Source organism: Symphodus melops, assembly GCF_947650265.1.
Source record: "Symphodus melops genome assembly, chromosome: 12".
Classification (NCBI taxonomy): domain Eukaryota; kingdom Metazoa; phylum Chordata; class Actinopteri; order Labriformes; family Labridae; genus Symphodus; species Symphodus melops.
Window position 1 is genome coordinate 23,185,558 of NC_136702.1, and position 17,368 is coordinate 23,202,925.

Sequence of the window (17,368 nt, forward strand, 5' to 3'; positions counted from 1 at the left end):
AGAAGAGTCCATGTACCCAGAGGCCTAATATTTCATAACCAGTCTATAGGATCGAGCAATGTAGTTTCACCCCTGCTGACCAAAACAGCATTCGATGACGCAAAATGATGATTTTTGCACCATTGGAGGCTCCTCTACAGACAAGAAATACAGAGATGATAGGAAATGACCATTAAAATACACCACCAACTTTCTGATGATGCAAAGCTTAATGCAAATGGCTGAAGTATCCCTTCATTGGCTAAAATTGAGCTGTACTGTGTTGTATTAGCTTCCTTCTGTTGGAGTTGCATATTTTCTCTCCGTTATAAAAGCTATCTATACTACTGCATTTTACTGTCATCCCAGTCACTAAGGGACTGTATGAGGCAACACAAATTTTCTCACATATTATTTTAAAACATATTCTCCTTTTTATTCTTTATTATGAGGCAGTTTTAAAAAAAATGTAAGTAGAAGCTTCTCATTTTTCATCCCTTTAACATGACTGCAGGTCAAACACACTTCAGACGACCCGGGCCAAACATTTCATGGAATTCCATATGAAGATATTCTGTCGATATGTTTGATGGAAAAATGTAAGGACTCTAAAGTAAACTAAATTGTCTGTCTCCCAAAGGTGGTCATTCATCTGACTGATGGTGTTGATGCCCCATTCGTAGAAATGAAAAAGCGAGTGGAGGAGCTTCGTCAATCAGGTAAAAAGATAAAACTGTTTGAAAAGACCCTTGATGAGAGTTTGTAGTTAAACTTCTGTAAAACTCTAAAAGCTTTTTGAAAAAAAAAAGGAGGATAACTTTGTTTTTGTAACTCTAACAGGAGTGAACAGTTTCATCCTGGTTGGGCTGGAGCGGGTGCCCCAATTTGAGGAGGCTTTGTTGTTGGAGTTTGGTCGTGGCTTCAGGTACACCAGACCCCTACGGGTCAATATTATGGACTTGGACTATGAGCTAATGGAAGAACTGGTGAGTATTAATCAGTTAAACAGACTACTATAAGAGTTCATTTTCCCACTTTAGATGACACACTGTTGTTGTTGTCTGCACAGGACAACATTGCAGAGAGGGACTGCTGTGGAGTGCCATGCAAATGTACCGGCACCAGAGGAGACAGAGGAGCAGTTGGACTTCCAGGATCTAAGGTATGCCATGTCAAAAAAACATTTATAGCTGTTTGATGTATGCAAACTAATACAAAGAATTTCATGTGATAATACTTTGTTGTTTTGCCTTTCAGGGTGGTCCAGGAGCTCCAGGAAGCCAAGGACATCCAGGAGACGAGGGTGGACCTGTACGTTTGAATGTTTTCACTGCCTCACATTATTTCTCTCACACACTTTTGCTGTTGAATGCTCCAATCTATAGCTGCAGTATAAACACTTTGTTCTAAAAAAAATGCAATAAAGACTTTGAATTTACTTTTTTCTTTTTAAACCAATTCATGTTTCTTCATAACTCCCCCACTCATGGTAAGTCATTGTCTTTATTGTGCGATGACAGGGAGAGAGAGGTCCTCCTGGTGTGAATGGAACTCAAGGTTTCCAGGGATGTCCTGGACAGAGAGGTCTTAAGGTACTGATGTTAGATTAACTTAAACATTTATAAACATTTTCTTCAACTTTAAACAGTAGACATGTTTTTAAATTAAATATAATGCTGTAACACTATTTTGTTTTCCACTGTTAAGGGGTCTCGTGGCTACTCAGGAGAAAAGGTACGCATTATTCTTAATGTTTTCTTCACTACATGATAAAGCTGTCTAAATACAAGCTACATGTGATAACCTAAACCACTTCCATCATGTTGTAGGGTGAATTTGGAGAAATTGGGCTCGATGGAATCAATGGAGAAGAGGTGTGTGTTCTATTACATCTTGTCTGAAGTTGTGTGGCAAGTACTCTGATTTATACATGGTGGCTGTAATTGACATCTGCTGTTTGCTTTCAGGGAAAAAGTGGAGTGGCTGGATCCCCAGGAGACAGGGGACATCCTGGAAGAAGAGTGAGTTTAATTTTCACTTGAGATTTTTATGTTGAGTGCTGATAAATCCTCACTAAACATCTTTATTGCTTTTTAGGGTCCCAAAGGTATCAAAGGACAAGGAGGAGATAGAGGAGAAGTGGGAATCAGAGGAGACCCTGTAAGTCAACTCAACTTTATTTATTTATTTAAACACCACTTTACCCAAAACACAGTTGATCCAGAGTGCTGCACAACATACATAGAACACAAACAAAGCATCAAAGAGTAACAGGCAAGAAGAACAACAATCAAAATGATAGAATAGGTAACAATAGGAACAGTGTAACACAAAACTTACAGAGCTGTGGATCCCTGAGCTTGATGGGTTATTGAAAATTGAAGGCAATTGTTCGGAGGTAAAGAGTTCCACAGTTTTGGTCCAGCAATAGGAAATGCTTGACCTTGTCCTGGATCCAGGCACAGACAGAAGGTTTTGTTTAGATGACTGATATGGAGACAGGAGTTCTGAAAGGTGTGTCCTTTACATCTTGAACACAGTCAACAGTATTTTCAAATCCATCCTCAGCTTGACTGGTAGGAAGTGTAAGGAGACACACGTTGGAGTTTTGTCATCTCTTTTTTGTGTTCAAACTCAAGCTGCTAAATTTAGTATGGACTGAGGACAGCATGGACATGACTGATGAACACCGTCCAGGGACATATTTTTTCCTTTGAATACATATATATTTTTGTAGTTCAGAAAATACAGCACATACTATTTTCACTTCTCCAACTTTTAAATTTCACCACCAAATTGACATAGTGCTCTTTTGATATCACATAATGGCATACTGTATTTTTGGTCATTACGTGACCTGTGAAGTGCTATCTATTTTTTGGGGTAGATCTTCTTAATTTCAACTTGTTCTTTCATTGGCTTTCCTAATATTGTATTCTTTTGTTTCTGCACTCTTGACTGTGTTACCAGAAGGAATGACCATTTCTTCCCCAGAAAATTGTTTGTTTACATATTATTTGAATATCTGAACATGCAGCTGGAAGTACAAAAAAGATTTGAAGAAATCTTTTCTGTCTGATAGGGTACAAGTGGACTGGATAACAACCGTCCCGGACCTAAAGGAGACCCTGGTGATGCAGGACCTGCGGTAAAATCCTTCTTTACACATTTAATTGCAGTAGTTAAAAATATATCTTACAAGTGCATTTTATTATTCTATTAGCTGTTTAGCATTACATATTTGTTTGAGTTGGATTTCACTATTTCACCGCTGTTGTGAACTAAAAGGGAGAACCTGGTGAGGATGGCAAGACGGGCGGCCCTGGCGAACTTGGAAGAAGGGTAAATCATATTTCCATTTGTTAAGTATTGATAGAAACAAAATTCCCACAGCTTTTTATTTATCAAGCCTTATCTTTACGTTCACCCCATTAGGGATCTGATGGCCGAAGAGGCCCTCCTGGACAGGCTGTAAGTCTTTTCCTCGGTGGTTACATCAATAATCACTTACTGCAGGAAATGTTGTAAACAATAATCTAATGTGTTATTTAAGGGAACTCCTGGCAAGCCAGGTGCTGATGGTGTTCAGGGAGAGCCAGGAATTGCTGGATCTAGAGTAAGTTTGTCATGTTTTTCCTAAAATATGCATTTCATTCCTGTTTTTACATATCTTGGCTGCATAAGCAACATGACATATTGTTATGACTGGACTGTGAATGTTGTTCTTATACAATAAAAAATGTGCCGACATTCTTTGCTTATGAGTTAGAAGTTTAGCTTTCATATATAAGACACTGTCTGGTTTGCATTTTTTAAGGGCCCATCCGGACCAAATGGTGCACCAGGACCCAGAGGAGAAGACGGAAACCCCGGACCAAGGGTAAGAGCTTATAAGCCCATTTCATGCATTTAATTTTTGCATTATCTGCACCATATAAAGCACAGCTAAGTCACTCAGAATGGACTATCTTCTATAAGTATATTGTGCGTATGATATTCAAGGGCAAATGTCCATTAAGCTGTCCTGGTCCATGCAGTTTGCTTATGTTTTGAGTCTGATTAAGTGGCAGCATGGGGCCCCATTGGAATCTGAGTGGCCATCCTAAAATAAAAATTTGGGGAATCATAGTAAAAGATTAATATACAATCAACTATTCACACTGTTTTCAACCGGCATACTTTGGTCTTTTCATTTACAAGTTAGACAGCTTTCAAGAGTTCACAGTCAATTTTCAAAGTAACTTGAATTGTGACTTTGAACATCTTATATATTGAATGGCTAAAGAATCAAACTAAGAACATTTATATGTTGCTAAATTCTACTACCTAAAGGTACATATCATTTGTGGGGTTAGAAAAAATAAAAACATGAAATTCATTTGTGCATGTCTGCCCGCAAACTTCATGCCACCTTCATGCCCACATAACTGCCCCTGGTGGGCCACCCAGTCTAAAAAAGTCCCCACAATAGAAGCACAATTGCTCATTTAAAGACTTGCAAAACAGCACCTGAGCATGGTGACAGTATTTGCTCTCCAGTGCATTGAAGGAAGCATTTAACCCTTTATATGTGCTGTGTGAATGAAATGACATCTTCCTGTCTCATTTGCAACTTTGACAGACAAGAATGACGAGACAAAAAAGATTAATTTTGACTTTTCTTTTATCCTAATTTTTATTTCAGGGTCCTGGAGGAACCCCAGGTCCCGCTGGAGAAAAAGGACGACGAGGAGCTCTCGGTCGCAAGGTACTGAGTGCGATGAAATTTTCCACCTCTTACAGTCTTACATACTCAATTCAACTCTAAACACACAGGCCTGATCCCAGCTGTCTCTCACATTACTGGACACATGTGTAGTCTATTTGAGCAAACATGGGAGCCCTATAAGAAAAACATTAAGACCCTGCTTGAGATCAGCTTCAATAAAAACACATGATGGCAATTAAATGGATAGAAGCTGACCTGAAAGTTTAAAGAAACATTTAGCTGTTAAAGAAAATCTTTGGCAAGTCCAGCAGTTGAATCTTTCACTCTTCATGTCGCGTTCTCCGTCTCTGTGCCTTTGTAGGGGGAGCCAGGAGAACCAGGACCTAAGGGAGTCATTGGACCTCTTGGTCCCCGTGGAGAGCCTGTAAGAATGAATCTACATCTTCTTTGTATTACCCTGATGTAAACCCTGCTTCATGTGAATATCAGCGATGCATTGTCTTTTCTGTCATGTCACCAAATGTCTATAAACTTTATTTTTCTTGAGAAGATCTTTTGTCTCAGGACCTACTTTGTTTCATATCTGAAATGATATGTTTGGTGTTTTTTAAAATAGTGTATGACATTCATGTTGGTACAAGAAGTGGGGGAGGGTGTTGCATATGATTCCCTTTCAGTATAAATACTGTATGCTGCAAAATAATCAAGTGATAAATTTTTTTAACAGGGTGAGGATGGTAGAGATGGCTTCGGCGTTGCAGGACCTAAAGGACGAAAGGCAAGTACATTAAGTATTTTTAATGCAAATATTATAGACTGAAGATGTTAGTGAAGATGCTAATGATTAGTTTGAAGTGCACTTGTGATTTTCCCTTCAAATATCTTGTTGTGTTTTGGAAATTGGATTAAGGGAACATAAAAGTCACAAACTAAAATAAAAAGAGAGATGATATAGCAGTTGTTTTGGTGGCTACAGTCCTCACACAGGTGGACCGGGCTCATATCCGGCCTGTTGCTCCCCTCCTGCATGTCTCCACTCTTTCTCCCTGATTTCCGCTCCTATCCACCGTCCTTCCTCTCAAATAAAGGCAAAACATATATTAAAAAAATATATATAATATAATAATAATAATAATAACGTTCCAAGTCAAACATGGCATCATCAAGCATCTCCCAGTGAAATGTGTAGTCATAAAACTTGATTTATGTTTTAAAATTGCATCATGTTGTCTGCAGGGTGACGAGGGCTTCCCAGGATTCTCAGGACTGAAGGTAAAGGGAAAACTCTTTCTTCATCTAACATTTCAACAAATGGTGCACCCAATAATGAGATGCTTTCATGTTTGACATTAACATGATTTCCCTTTGAATTTTAGGGAGCAGCTGGTGATTCTGGAACCAAGGGCGGACCTGGACCCAGAGGAAACCGTGGACAGAGGGTAGGTTTTCAGGTTTTCACGCATATGAGAGCGTGTATATTTAATGAGACAGAGCATCCTTTGTGGTACCTGTTACACTCATTATCATGCTTTGCTTTAATGAACATGGTTAATGGCTAAAAGCTTTTCTAGTCTTTTGTCTACTCAAAGCGCTTTTACACCTCATGTCACACCTACCAAGGGTCACACACTGATGGTAGAGTTTACTATGTACATTAACTAATCCATTCCTACATATTGAAATACCGCCGATGAAGTAACAGGAGCAAATTAGGGTCCGATGTGTCTTGCACAAGAAAACATCAGACAGGTGGCTGCAACAGCTGGGGGTCGAACTCTTCCGGTTAAGAGACAGCCGCCCTTGTGTTTGGTGAAAGGACTGGATTCTAAGTCATTCTAAGTGTGGCCCTCTTTTTTTAGTCGTTGAAGAGTAACCTTTTAAGTCAAACTATATATGTTTCTCTACTGATAACTTTATAGCTTTAAAGTGAAACGTTTTCTCCGACTGTTTCTTATTTCAGGGTGTTTCTGGAAATATTGGTACACCTGGACAGAAGGGAGAAGTTGGATATGCTGGACCTTACGTAAGTAGCACATACAGTAGTTGCATATACATGGTGAATGGACTTGAGCTCATATCGCACTTTCCTCTGACTATAAAGCGCTTTCACGAGTTTCTATGTAAAGTGACAATCAGAAGAAAATAAAACCATTCACATACATTCATACGCCGCCAACTAAGCAGGGGAGCAACTTTGGGTGAAGTGTCTTGCCCAAGGACACATCAGACATGTGACTGCAGATATAAGGTGTCCATAAAGAATAGTAGTATCATGGGTCTTTATAATACTTATATGATATATGAAAGTGTCTTTTATGTAGAGATACATTTTTAGACTGTATAAATATATAAAAATTAAATAAATAAAAATATATACAAAATGATAGCTTGGAAATTTTACATTTGACCATCCATTTAGCTTTGAAGATGCATTATAAAAGGATCCATAACATGTAACATGATATAGTATAATATGTGTTGTTGTGATTTAGAAGAATAAAGTACCTACAGACATGTTTTTATGTGTATTATTTTATGTTTTTCGTTGATTCCCATCACGGACGAAATATTAGTAGTGTCTTTGTGGATTGTCAGCCAGCTGGTGCAGCTGTTAACACAACTGTTATTCCCCCTACAGGGTCAGAAGGGACCAAAAGGACCAGGTGTTGTGGTATGTGCTCAATCATCAGGATGTTAAATAACTCTTTCGGATTAACAAGAGGAAATTAATATCAGTGGGATTAGTCTGGGATGAATCTTTTTAAAACCTTTTCTCTTTGTCTTTAGCAATGTGACCTGGTCAAGAAAATCCGGGACAACTGTCGTAAGTGTGATTTGAGAACTATCAAAAACATCTGTAAATGTGAATGAAATGTTAATGTTTAACTACATTTCCCATCCTTTTTTGTTCAACAGCTTGCTGTTTCGGTGAGTACATAATAATAGTGTTGATCACATTATAACCAACTGAACGACGTGATGTTTATGTTCTGTCTACTCGTGCACAAAGAAACATTTCTCTGTGTGTTCATCATTAGGTAAGCAGGAATGCCCGCTCTACCCCACCGAGCTGGCTTTTGCCCTGGATGTCTCTGAGACGAGTAGCCGCCAATACTTTAACAACATGCGTGAAACAGTCCTGAGTCTGGTCAAAGAGCTCACCATCGCTGAGAGCAACTGTCCTCGAGGAGCTCGTGTTGCGTTGACCCTGTACAACAATGAGGTGACCACAGAGGTTCGGTTTGCTGATGCCATGAAGAAACGCGCCCTGGTGAGTCACATCGAAGGACTGCAGACGCTCCAGACGAAGAAGCAACGGAATTTGGAAATGGCCATGAACTTTGTGGCCCATAACACCTTCAAGAGAGTGCGTAGTGGTTTCCTTATGAGGAAGGTGGCCATCTTCTTTGTTGGTGGCACAGCAGGACAGGCACAGGCGGTGACTAACGCAGCTATTCGCCTCCATGACGCTGGAATTGCCACGCTGTTCTTGGTCAACCGTGAGGACAGAGCACTCACCAAAGCACTGCAGGTAAAACAACAGATATGACAGAGGGGACACTGAAAATGAAAAACAAAAAAAATAAAGGATAAATATACATTAACATAAGTAGCAACATGAGTTGCACATCAATTGGAACATTTACATTGGGCCAGGTCATTTCTTTTCCAGTTTATGTTAAAGCAGAGCACAGCGTTTATGTGCTGGCACCATGGTTAAATGTATTTTTAAAATATTCTTTTTGTACTTTAGGTCAACAACACAGCATTGGCCCAGGTTATCGTCCTTCCTGCATCTGGAAGTGCACAATACAAGAACGTCATCCAGAAGATTATGAACTGCCACGTCTGCTTCGGTAAGACCTCTGTTTGTTTGTTTAGTAGAAAATTGATATTTGATGAACATCCCACATTTCCAGATATATAAATAAAAAAATCCAAGGTGGATAAAAAAGAATCCTAGAAGAGATTCTTCTTCTTAGAAATATGTTATTGTCATGTAGAAAATAAAGACACATGTGTTTTCCTCTTTTAGATATCTGCTCTCCAGACCAAATCTGTGACTACGTGCCCCCACTGAGCAGTCGAGATAGGAGGTCTTCCACCTCAGATGTTGACATCGATATGGCCTTCGTCATGGACAGCTCAGAGTCTACCTACCCGACAGTCTTCACAGAGATCAAGCGTTACATCGCTCACATGATAGAGCAGCTACAAGTGGCCTCAAATCCGACTTCATCTGCTCACCAAGCCAGAGTGTCTGTGATCCAACAAGCACCGTATGAGTTCATCCGCAACCGAACTGGCTCGCCCATCCACGTGGATATCGGTTTGACCGAGCACAGCTCATCTCAGGATATCATCAACGCTCTGCTGGAGAAGACACCTCAGTTAGAGGGTGGCAGGGCTTTGGCTGCGGCTATCGAATCCACTCTGGAGCAGGTGTTTGAGAAGGCTCCTCTCCAACGTGCCAAGAGAGTACTGATTCTCTTTGTGACAGGAAGTGTTGCAGAGGAAGAGGAGCGACTGGTGCGTATCTCAACTGAGGCCAAATGCAGAGGCTACTTCCTGGTCATCCTGGGTGTGGGTGAGAATATAAGTGCCAGAGATGCTCGTGTCTTGTCTCGCATGGTCAGTGAGCCATCAGATGTCTTCTTCAAGCGGCTGGACAGCATCTCCTACTTTTATGACAAACACATTCAGAACTTCGGGCAGCTGCTTCCAAAGTACATCAGCAGTAAGTCTAAGATAAATCCATTTTATGTTCCTTTTTTTGGACACTTTTATATTCTGAGGTTGTAAGATTAACACAGCTTAACCCATCTGAGTGACATACTCTGGTCTGTTTATTTTCAGTTGAAAATGCTTTCTACATGTCTCCTGAAGTCTCCAAAAACTGCACCTGGTTCCAGAATGACCAGCCTCTGAAAAACCCCTTCACAGCATCACACCAAGAGGAGTACGCATCGTGATTTCTCTGTGCCACTGAATTTATTTTCTATGACATATTGATGGTTTCATTCCTGATTTATTCGTGTATTTACAGGAAACATCAGAAACATCATGACAAACACCAAGCAGTCCATCAAAGAAAGCACCATGGTAAGACTGAGGGGATTCTGAAATAAGCTTTAACCACCAGTTCGTCAGTATTAGATGTTAGTTTGAGACTATGATTGGTTTAGACTTGTATATTCTGTTTCTTTTTCAAATCTTAGTCGTGCATGTTGCAGTTTTATAACTATGCACATGCAGGATCTGGACACTGTTTCAAAAGCTCCCGGCAACTTTAACTTCAAAAGCAACATTTCAATCTCACAGATCTTCTTCAGGCATATTCAAGACTTGACAATCTCAAGATTCAAACATTGCTTTTGAAATTAAAGCTGCTGAGAGCTTTTCATACTTTTCATTCTGACCTTTCTGCGACCAAATCAGCACACATGTGAAAGTTTTTCTTTGGATGTGCGTACACATTGGTTTGTCTTTTCTACAGTAACTATACATGAGTGGAGTTAAAACTGCTGGCTCACTTTAGCTGCAGACATTTTAATATACTTCATCCTGCCTTGACACCCCTTCATCTCACCCCCTCAGATGTCGATGAGCTTCACGTATTTAACGTCACCTCCAGCAGCTTGAAGTTGCGATGGAGCAGCCCGGACCCAAAGCTTTTCGTCTACTTTGAGGTTTCTGTGACGCGGTTACAGGACCACACCTTGGCACTGAAGACCAACGTCTCAGGCACAGAGCTCTCTGTGGACAACTTAGAGAGTGCACAAACGTACCATGCTGTGGTCACTGCATACACAGCAGAGGGTCAAATTGTCTCCACTCGTAAAGGCGTCGTCACCACCAGTAAGTCCATGAACGTGTCTGAAAAGAAGACATGGTATCTAAAAGAACTATAAGCAACACTTTTTGCCTTACAACACAAAAGTTAATACATTATTATGTGGCTTGATCATAACTTGACCACAGGAAGATAGGGTGTCAACATTGTTTTGGAAAAACTGTAAAAATTGACTATATTCAATTATTAGTAATTCCATTTCTCTTTTATACATTTTAGATTTAGTAACACAGGCTGTGGAAATCTGCAGTTAGATGTAATGTGAAACTTAAAACCCAAATATCTGTTCCATGACTGCTGGTTTCACTTTGACAGAATCAGCACCAAGGACGGAGCCAGCCAGCCCCGGAACCAGCATTGTACATACAGCACCATTAGAGAAACCAGAAACTGGTAGGTGACTGTGCGTGCATATGCATGATTATGTGTAACATTTTATATCTGTCTTTGTACTTTCGCTGGTCATTTATGGAGCTGCAGGATTTGGAAGGGCTTGCGGTTTGAGAGGGAGGGCTTCATGTGGAAAAACCCCAACACATGTATGAAACATATTGGTTTTATAAATAACATTTCAGAACAGCAACTCACCACAATAAGATCCAAAAAGAAACGGATTAAGCAATGTTATATTCTTTCAACTTTCAGAAAACCTCCATTAAATGTGTTTGATGTATTTCCCTTGTGCATTAATGATAATGGTCTCCATAAAGTTACGTTTGGCAGGGATTCCAAGGTAATGTGTTATAAATTAAACCTAATGGTTCCACATGCTTTTATAGTTTCTGCAGCATAGATCAACTGAAATCCTACAGAAAAAACAACAACAACAAAAGATTCCTCCTCTCCTTAGGGCATGCCAAAACCTTTAATCTTTCCATGATGACAAATAAAGTTCAAGGGTTGCACTGCCTGCGTCACTTTGGGGGAAATGCCTCTAGTTAGGAGAAATGTAGAAGATCTACATAATCATACAAGTGAAGCTCAGCTGGTGCTTCTTGTGAAAAACACAAACGCTCAGGCAGAACTGAGCCTTAAAGGGATCCACTGTTCACTGACTGTACATTTAAAAAGCCAGTAAGAGTTTGACTTTCATGCCCCACGGTGGGCTTGAACATGTTTCTACTAGCACATAATAAACTAACATACCCAGAAGCTGCAGTTTTAACACACTAACTTTTCAATTCACCTGGAAACCTATAATTTAAACCTTTGTTTCTTTCCACTGACCTAGCGTCAAGTTTAAAGTAGTAATAATGCAACAGCTCTAAGCCATTTGTAGCATGTAACACCATTATATTGAATGCCTTTTCTTGAACTACCAGAATGGACCTATCAGCACTGATCAGCACCATTTCTCCAATAAGCATTGAGCTCTTTTTATCAGCGGTCAACAACTTGTGTATGCCTTATGTGATATGTAGTCGTACATTTATTCTTAACACAATGCATCCTCTCTCTTTGAATGTCACGTCATTGCTGTTTTTGTTTTTTTCTTTGTTTGTTTTTTTTTGCATGTTCTAGTTAATGAACTTGCAGACCCATGCTCTCTTGACTTTGACGCTGGGAGTCCATGCAAAGACTATCAGGCTAAGTGGTTCTTTGACAGAGAGTTCGGGATCTGTACACAGTTCTGGTATGGAGGTTGCGGAGGCAATGAGAATAGGTTCGACACTGAGACCCTCTGCTTGACAAACTGCATGAGGTCAGGTGAGTGGTTGTCAGTGACAGGATATCTGAGGGGATGCGCCGTACCCTGATGTGATGGTCTTAAATGAATGACAATATTGAGCATAACACCAAAAAACAACCAATGACTGTTTTTCTAAACTTCAGTGTGTAGAACAGCAGTTAAAAGGTCGAGGACAAAAAGGCAAAATATGTTAACAAGCTTGTCCTTAAACCAGTAAATGATTTTGCAGTGAAAGATAAAGTGTATATACGTTACCATCGATCACCTACCTCTACCTGTCCTGGGTCCAAAAGTCCAAACACACGTCCTAACAATTAAACAAGAGGACATCATCCTCAAACTATGCTAAAGGGTTATCTAGAGATCATCAGCTTCTTTTTGTGCACACCTGAAACTGTCCGGTGAGCACAAGAATATTTCCTGAGCTTATGAGAAGGTATTGCAAACAAAAGATCCAGTTTTTTCCATTTGGACTTCTAGGATGAGCTTAACTGTTTTTTTTTCAATCTCTACAAACCTGAGGTTTTCCAAAGAGTTTTAGTTGCACAATATTCTTTTTCATGAGCACAGAAACTTATTTTGCATCTTTCCAGTCTTTAGGGCCTCCAAAGTATTTGATGAGTCGAGAGAGAGATTGAGCAGGAATATACAACGGACAATCGGCCAACAAAATGTAGACACCTGCGTAAATGTAAAGATTGACGGGTTTCACATAACAGAGCAAGGATTAGCAAACAAGCAATACATATACAACATTTAAAGAGAGTAACTTATCATTTTATTTTACAACACTGTCATGATGAATGCATGAGGTATTGAGAAAAAGTCTGAACACAGGAGTGATTAGTGAGTCTGTGAGGAATAATGAGAAGGGCATCTGTGTAAACTACATTCACTGGGCACTACAATGAGAATATACATCTTTGTTCAGCAGCTATTCCTTACAGCTGAAACCAAATGTGTGTTTCCTTTTTTTTCCTATAGTGCCAGAGCCGCAGCCACAGCAGGTTGAACAGGTGGAGATCCTCCCAGACCCTGGTGAGTCCTGACTAATCGTGCACTTTCCTCAGAGCATTATGTAACCACTTCTTTCCTTCTTTCTCCATTTTATAAAGACAAAACTAATGTTTGTGTGTGCGTGTGTGTGTGTGTGTGTGTGTGTGTGTGTGTGTGTGTGTGTGTGTGTGTGTGTGTGTGTGCGTGTGTGCGTGCAAATGGTCATTCTCAAAGCATGATGTAAATCAAACATTTCAAAAACATCTTCCGTGTTTGACTTTTATCTGAACACCAAGTAACCAATAGTGTGTGTTATATCACTGTTTCATAATTCAGTTTATGCTGACTATGCTCACTTTGCAAAAAACAATAAGTGCTTTGTATTCTCATGACATTAACCCAACTGCCTCAGGGATGATCTTAATGACAGGCAGAATACGGAAAAAGCCAGGAGTGGAAAATGAGAAGGTTACGCTTTTGTCACAGTCGTGAGCCAAGACAAAACAGCAGAGAAAATGAATGGAAAGCCTTGTTCACTGTTTGATTGTTTTTTGGCAGCTGGCCCCGAACAAATGAAGTAGTCAGGACCTTGTTATTATTTGAGAAAATTGGCACAAGATACATCCAGTAATACTAAGTTTATTGTGGACTCGATATGCTAAATCTAATGATTATGTAGGGATCAAACTCTTAATGGTCATAAGTGCTTTTGGTCTTTGTTTGAAAGGTTTCCCGAACACAAACATTGACAAAACACTGACATGATCTCGTCATCATAAGCTATACTGGGAACATTACTTTAAAGGAAGGATGCAGTAGATTTTGAACCCTGAAGCAAAACTGCTGTTTGGTGACTCCTCTGCCACACTCAATCCTCCACTCTCCCCCAGAGACAATCCTCCAATCCTTTGCACAAAGGAGTTATCGAATTGTCATGCACCATAGTTAAGCCTTGGTCTAAATTGTTGTGTTAGCAGGCTAATGTTGGAGCTATTCAGTTAGCTCGTCGCTTCACTTTGCGTGTAAATTTACAAGGAATGACCATGATCTAAAAACGCTAAATAAGCAGTGAGTATTAGCCGGCTTTGACAACAACACAGCACACAGTACTCGCACTTCCCACTCATTGTAGACAGTCAGGACTTAAAGAGATACTTTTAGAGGATGTACTGGATTTCTCTTGTTTTTGTGTGTAAAATGTTGCACATTCTGCCTTAAACTGCTGATTGGACCTCTCATAGTTGTTCACATATACAGTAAAGTCTAATACAAGACTTCTTCTTCTCTTGTAGCTTCCCTCACAGCAGCATCTACAGCAGTGGACATCTGCCAGATGCCCAAAGAGGAGGGAACTTGTGCCAAATTTGTCCTTAAGTGGCACTACGATGCTCCCAGCAAGAGCTGCACGCGCTTCTGGTACGGAGGCTGCGGAGGAAACCAGAATCGCTTCGAAACGCATGAGCAGTGTGTGAAGGCTTGTGTAAAACCAGGTACTTGTTTTCTTCATAATTGTCTCCTCAGTTCATGGCTGTACGCATTAACAGGGAGTTATCCTTCACTCTTAAAGATCATAAAAATAAGTTGCATGAAAAACAACATCTTTATTGTGCTGTTAACTTTTGGTTTGGCAGTTCTCTGCTAAAACAAGCCAAACAAAACAAGCTCTTATGAGATGGCATGCAGCGTAGCAACCGCACAAATTATCATCACTAGGGTGCAGAGAGGAATTACAACATTTACATTACGCAGCATAAATCATGCTGAAAAACTGCTGCACAGTCTATTCTTAGCATTTCTCTATGAAAGAGAGAAGGAAGGGGAGGAAGACAGAACAATAAGAGTGCACACAATAAAGCATTCCACCAGAAACGAAACTTACCCTAATTTCTTGGTTTGTGTTTCTTGGTGCTTTCTCTCTAAATTTGAAAATAGAGACAGAGATTTGAAACACATGGAGAAATGTTCTCACACATGGTGGCATGTTTGTGAAGGTTTTTTTGAAAACTCGTGCGTTTGCCTGCAAACCCCCAAATTATGAGAAAAAAAGTTTGTCCCTTCCCTTCGTTAGACGATTTTTTTCTCCATGACATCACAAAGGGCAGTAGCCCCTCCCCCAGGTGGGTGACACTCCCACAGCTAGGTGTTTGTTCTGCCCCCTAAGTCTGCCTTCTTACTGTAAACAATAGGACATAGAGCGAGAAAGCACCGAGTACACCCGAGTCCTCCCAGAGAGGGGGCGTGGTCAGACACAGCTCATTTACATATTTAAAGCTACAGACACAGAAACAGCCTGTTCTGAGCAGGGCTGAAATAGAGGGGTTTATAGACATGATCAAATACAGGAATTCAAATATTCAAAACTGTCAGTAGGTGCACACTGGACACCTGTTGGATGATGCACAAAGTCTTGCATACCCTTTTATTTTAGATAACTATGAAATGTGTGATGATATTTGTTGCAAAGACTGCATATACATGACACGGCTGATAATCCTTCTCTTTCACACATCGGCAGCTCCCATGAAGCGAGGAGCCATCGCTGCAATAAGAACATAAAACCAAAGTGACACCCATGGCCAGCTTTCACCTCTGTTCAGGGGATTCGGAGGAGAAACATCCAAAGAGGCCATAAATTAAGGATGCAATACCAAAGCAATGGTGGCTGCACTGGATTCCACTAAAATGAACTTGATCCCCAGAATTCTTGAAGTAGTATTTTTTTCACAACAAGAAGGAAAGCAACACAATTTGCTGCATGATTTGTTTTAACCTTCTGGTGCTATGTTTGTTTTACAGATGAGTTGTACATGAAGTCCATTCAGTTTTTTTAAAAGTCGAGTTTTCTGGAACAAAGCCATGACAGAAGTTTTCGTTTTTTTTACAAAAAATGCAGTTTTGATAATGAAACAAGAATCATATATGAATATCTTGAACAGAATTTAGCAATACATTGTTACACACAGGACTGCTATTATCCAAAGCAGTTTGTTTTTTTTACATTCCACACTTTCACTTTCAATTTCACTTAGAAACATCCTCTTTGTTTGATTTATACTGTTTTATACTTTAACTCACTCGATCCCTGTGGAAGCATCCCTTCACTTCTTACAGTCACAGAAGTCACAGCAATGTTTGCACAGGCCTTATATGGCGATGTGTGTATTTAAATGTCAGTGACCAACTGCCTAATGCTAAAAATGTCATGTTAAGTGCACTTCTGGATCCACTGCCTCAAACACACAAGTTCCAGCTATTCATTAAGGGAATGTACTTGTCAAGCTGTTTTTGTTTTATCTGGTTTTACTGAAATCTATGTTTCATCTGAGTGGAGGAGAAATAAAAATGAATTAGACTTTCTGATAAACATGAGCAACCGATTCTTTTTTTGTTGTTTTTAATGAAGACTTTTAAATAAAAGAAACCCTTTGTGAGGGAGATCACATGCAGTAGGTCGCTGAGGAGGCATTGCTCAAACTTCTCCCTCCTGCACAGAGTGGAGCCCACCTGACGACACACACACAGGTGAATGAAGTGCCGTTGTTTAAGGTGGAGGGGATGACGACAGCAGCAAGCGTCTAGACAAATGCCTCTCACACCTGCAGAAACAGGAGCTTTATCTTTCTTTGATTTTATTGACTCAACACAAAGACTTTTCGGCAGACTCACTAAAATCACTTCACAATATGAGGAGAAACTAAACATTTGGTGGCATTTCTCTTTATTAACATCTTATTGTTTTGTTGCAATGACTATAAGATGATCAGTGTTTGAAAGTACCTGTAAACAGAACACTAAAAAATATGAATAAACAAACCTAGTTAAAACATCATATTCTTGATTTTCACATCTCTATGATGCTGCTATTGGTATATCAATTAAAGGTGTTTAAATTATTCATGGCCTCCGGTTGAGTAAGCCAGCATTGATGCAAACTCAAAGGTTATGGACTACACTTATTGTGGACGCTCCACTTGAGCCTGCAAACAGAGTGTGACGCTGTTTTCAAAACCGCCGACTACCCTAGTCATACACCCTGATTTAGCCAAAATAGGGCACACAGTATATGCGAACAAATGTGAGATCTGACAAAAGGTAAGATGTATAACTTATTAGGAAAAAAAATCACAGTATGCATCAGACC

At 39.9% G+C, this 17,368-nt stretch overlaps 1 protein-coding gene across 3 annotated transcripts in view; it reads left to right on the forward strand.

Annotated features, from left to right (window-relative positions):
* Positions 1 to 16,596, forward strand: part of LOC306832745 (collagen alpha-3(VI) chain-like) — a 112,530-nt gene extending 95,934 nt beyond the window's left edge. For 2 of the 3 annotated variants that reach the window (XM_079357664.1, XM_079357666.1), the window contains 34 exons: positions 620 to 698; positions 820 to 965; positions 1,049 to 1,141; positions 1,237 to 1,290; positions 1,500 to 1,571; positions 1,687 to 1,713; positions 1,809 to 1,853; positions 1,947 to 2,000; positions 2,077 to 2,139; positions 3,062 to 3,127; positions 3,268 to 3,321; positions 3,415 to 3,450; positions 3,533 to 3,595; positions 3,797 to 3,859; positions 4,664 to 4,726; positions 5,049 to 5,111; positions 5,415 to 5,465; positions 5,924 to 5,959; positions 6,064 to 6,126; positions 6,648 to 6,710; positions 7,326 to 7,358; positions 7,475 to 7,511; positions 7,604 to 7,615; positions 7,726 to 8,219; positions 8,442 to 8,544; positions 8,724 to 9,425; positions 9,545 to 9,647; positions 9,735 to 9,790; positions 10,286 to 10,546; positions 10,857 to 10,934; positions 12,063 to 12,248; positions 13,216 to 13,269; positions 14,520 to 14,717; positions 15,743 to 16,596. In XM_079357664.1, the coding sequence (XP_079213790.1) occupies positions 620 to 698; positions 820 to 965; positions 1,049 to 1,141; positions 1,237 to 1,290; positions 1,500 to 1,571; positions 1,687 to 1,713; positions 1,809 to 1,853; positions 1,947 to 2,000; positions 2,077 to 2,139; positions 3,062 to 3,127; positions 3,268 to 3,321; positions 3,415 to 3,450; positions 3,533 to 3,595; positions 3,797 to 3,859; positions 4,664 to 4,726; positions 5,049 to 5,111; positions 5,415 to 5,465; positions 5,924 to 5,959; positions 6,064 to 6,126; positions 6,648 to 6,710; positions 7,326 to 7,358; positions 7,475 to 7,511; positions 7,604 to 7,615; positions 7,726 to 8,219; positions 8,442 to 8,544; positions 8,724 to 9,425; positions 9,545 to 9,647; positions 9,735 to 9,790; positions 10,286 to 10,546; positions 10,857 to 10,934; positions 12,063 to 12,248; positions 13,216 to 13,269; positions 14,520 to 14,717; positions 15,743 to 15,783 (3,612 nt within the window). In that variant the 3' untranslated portion in view covers positions 15,784 to 16,596. The remainder of the gene's footprint in view (positions 1 to 619; positions 699 to 819; positions 966 to 1,048; positions 1,142 to 1,236; positions 1,291 to 1,499; positions 1,572 to 1,686; positions 1,714 to 1,808; positions 1,854 to 1,946; positions 2,001 to 2,076; positions 2,140 to 3,061; positions 3,128 to 3,267; positions 3,322 to 3,414; positions 3,451 to 3,532; positions 3,596 to 3,796; positions 3,860 to 4,663; positions 4,727 to 5,048; positions 5,112 to 5,414; positions 5,466 to 5,923; positions 5,960 to 6,063; positions 6,127 to 6,647; positions 6,711 to 7,325; positions 7,359 to 7,474; positions 7,512 to 7,603; positions 7,616 to 7,725; positions 8,220 to 8,441; positions 8,545 to 8,723; positions 9,426 to 9,544; positions 9,648 to 9,734; positions 9,791 to 10,285; positions 10,547 to 10,856; positions 10,935 to 12,062; positions 12,249 to 13,215; positions 13,270 to 14,519; positions 14,718 to 15,742) is intronic. The other variant, XM_079357665.1, reaches the window with a different exon arrangement.
* The last annotated feature ends 772 nt before the right edge of the window (positions 16,597 to 17,368 follow it).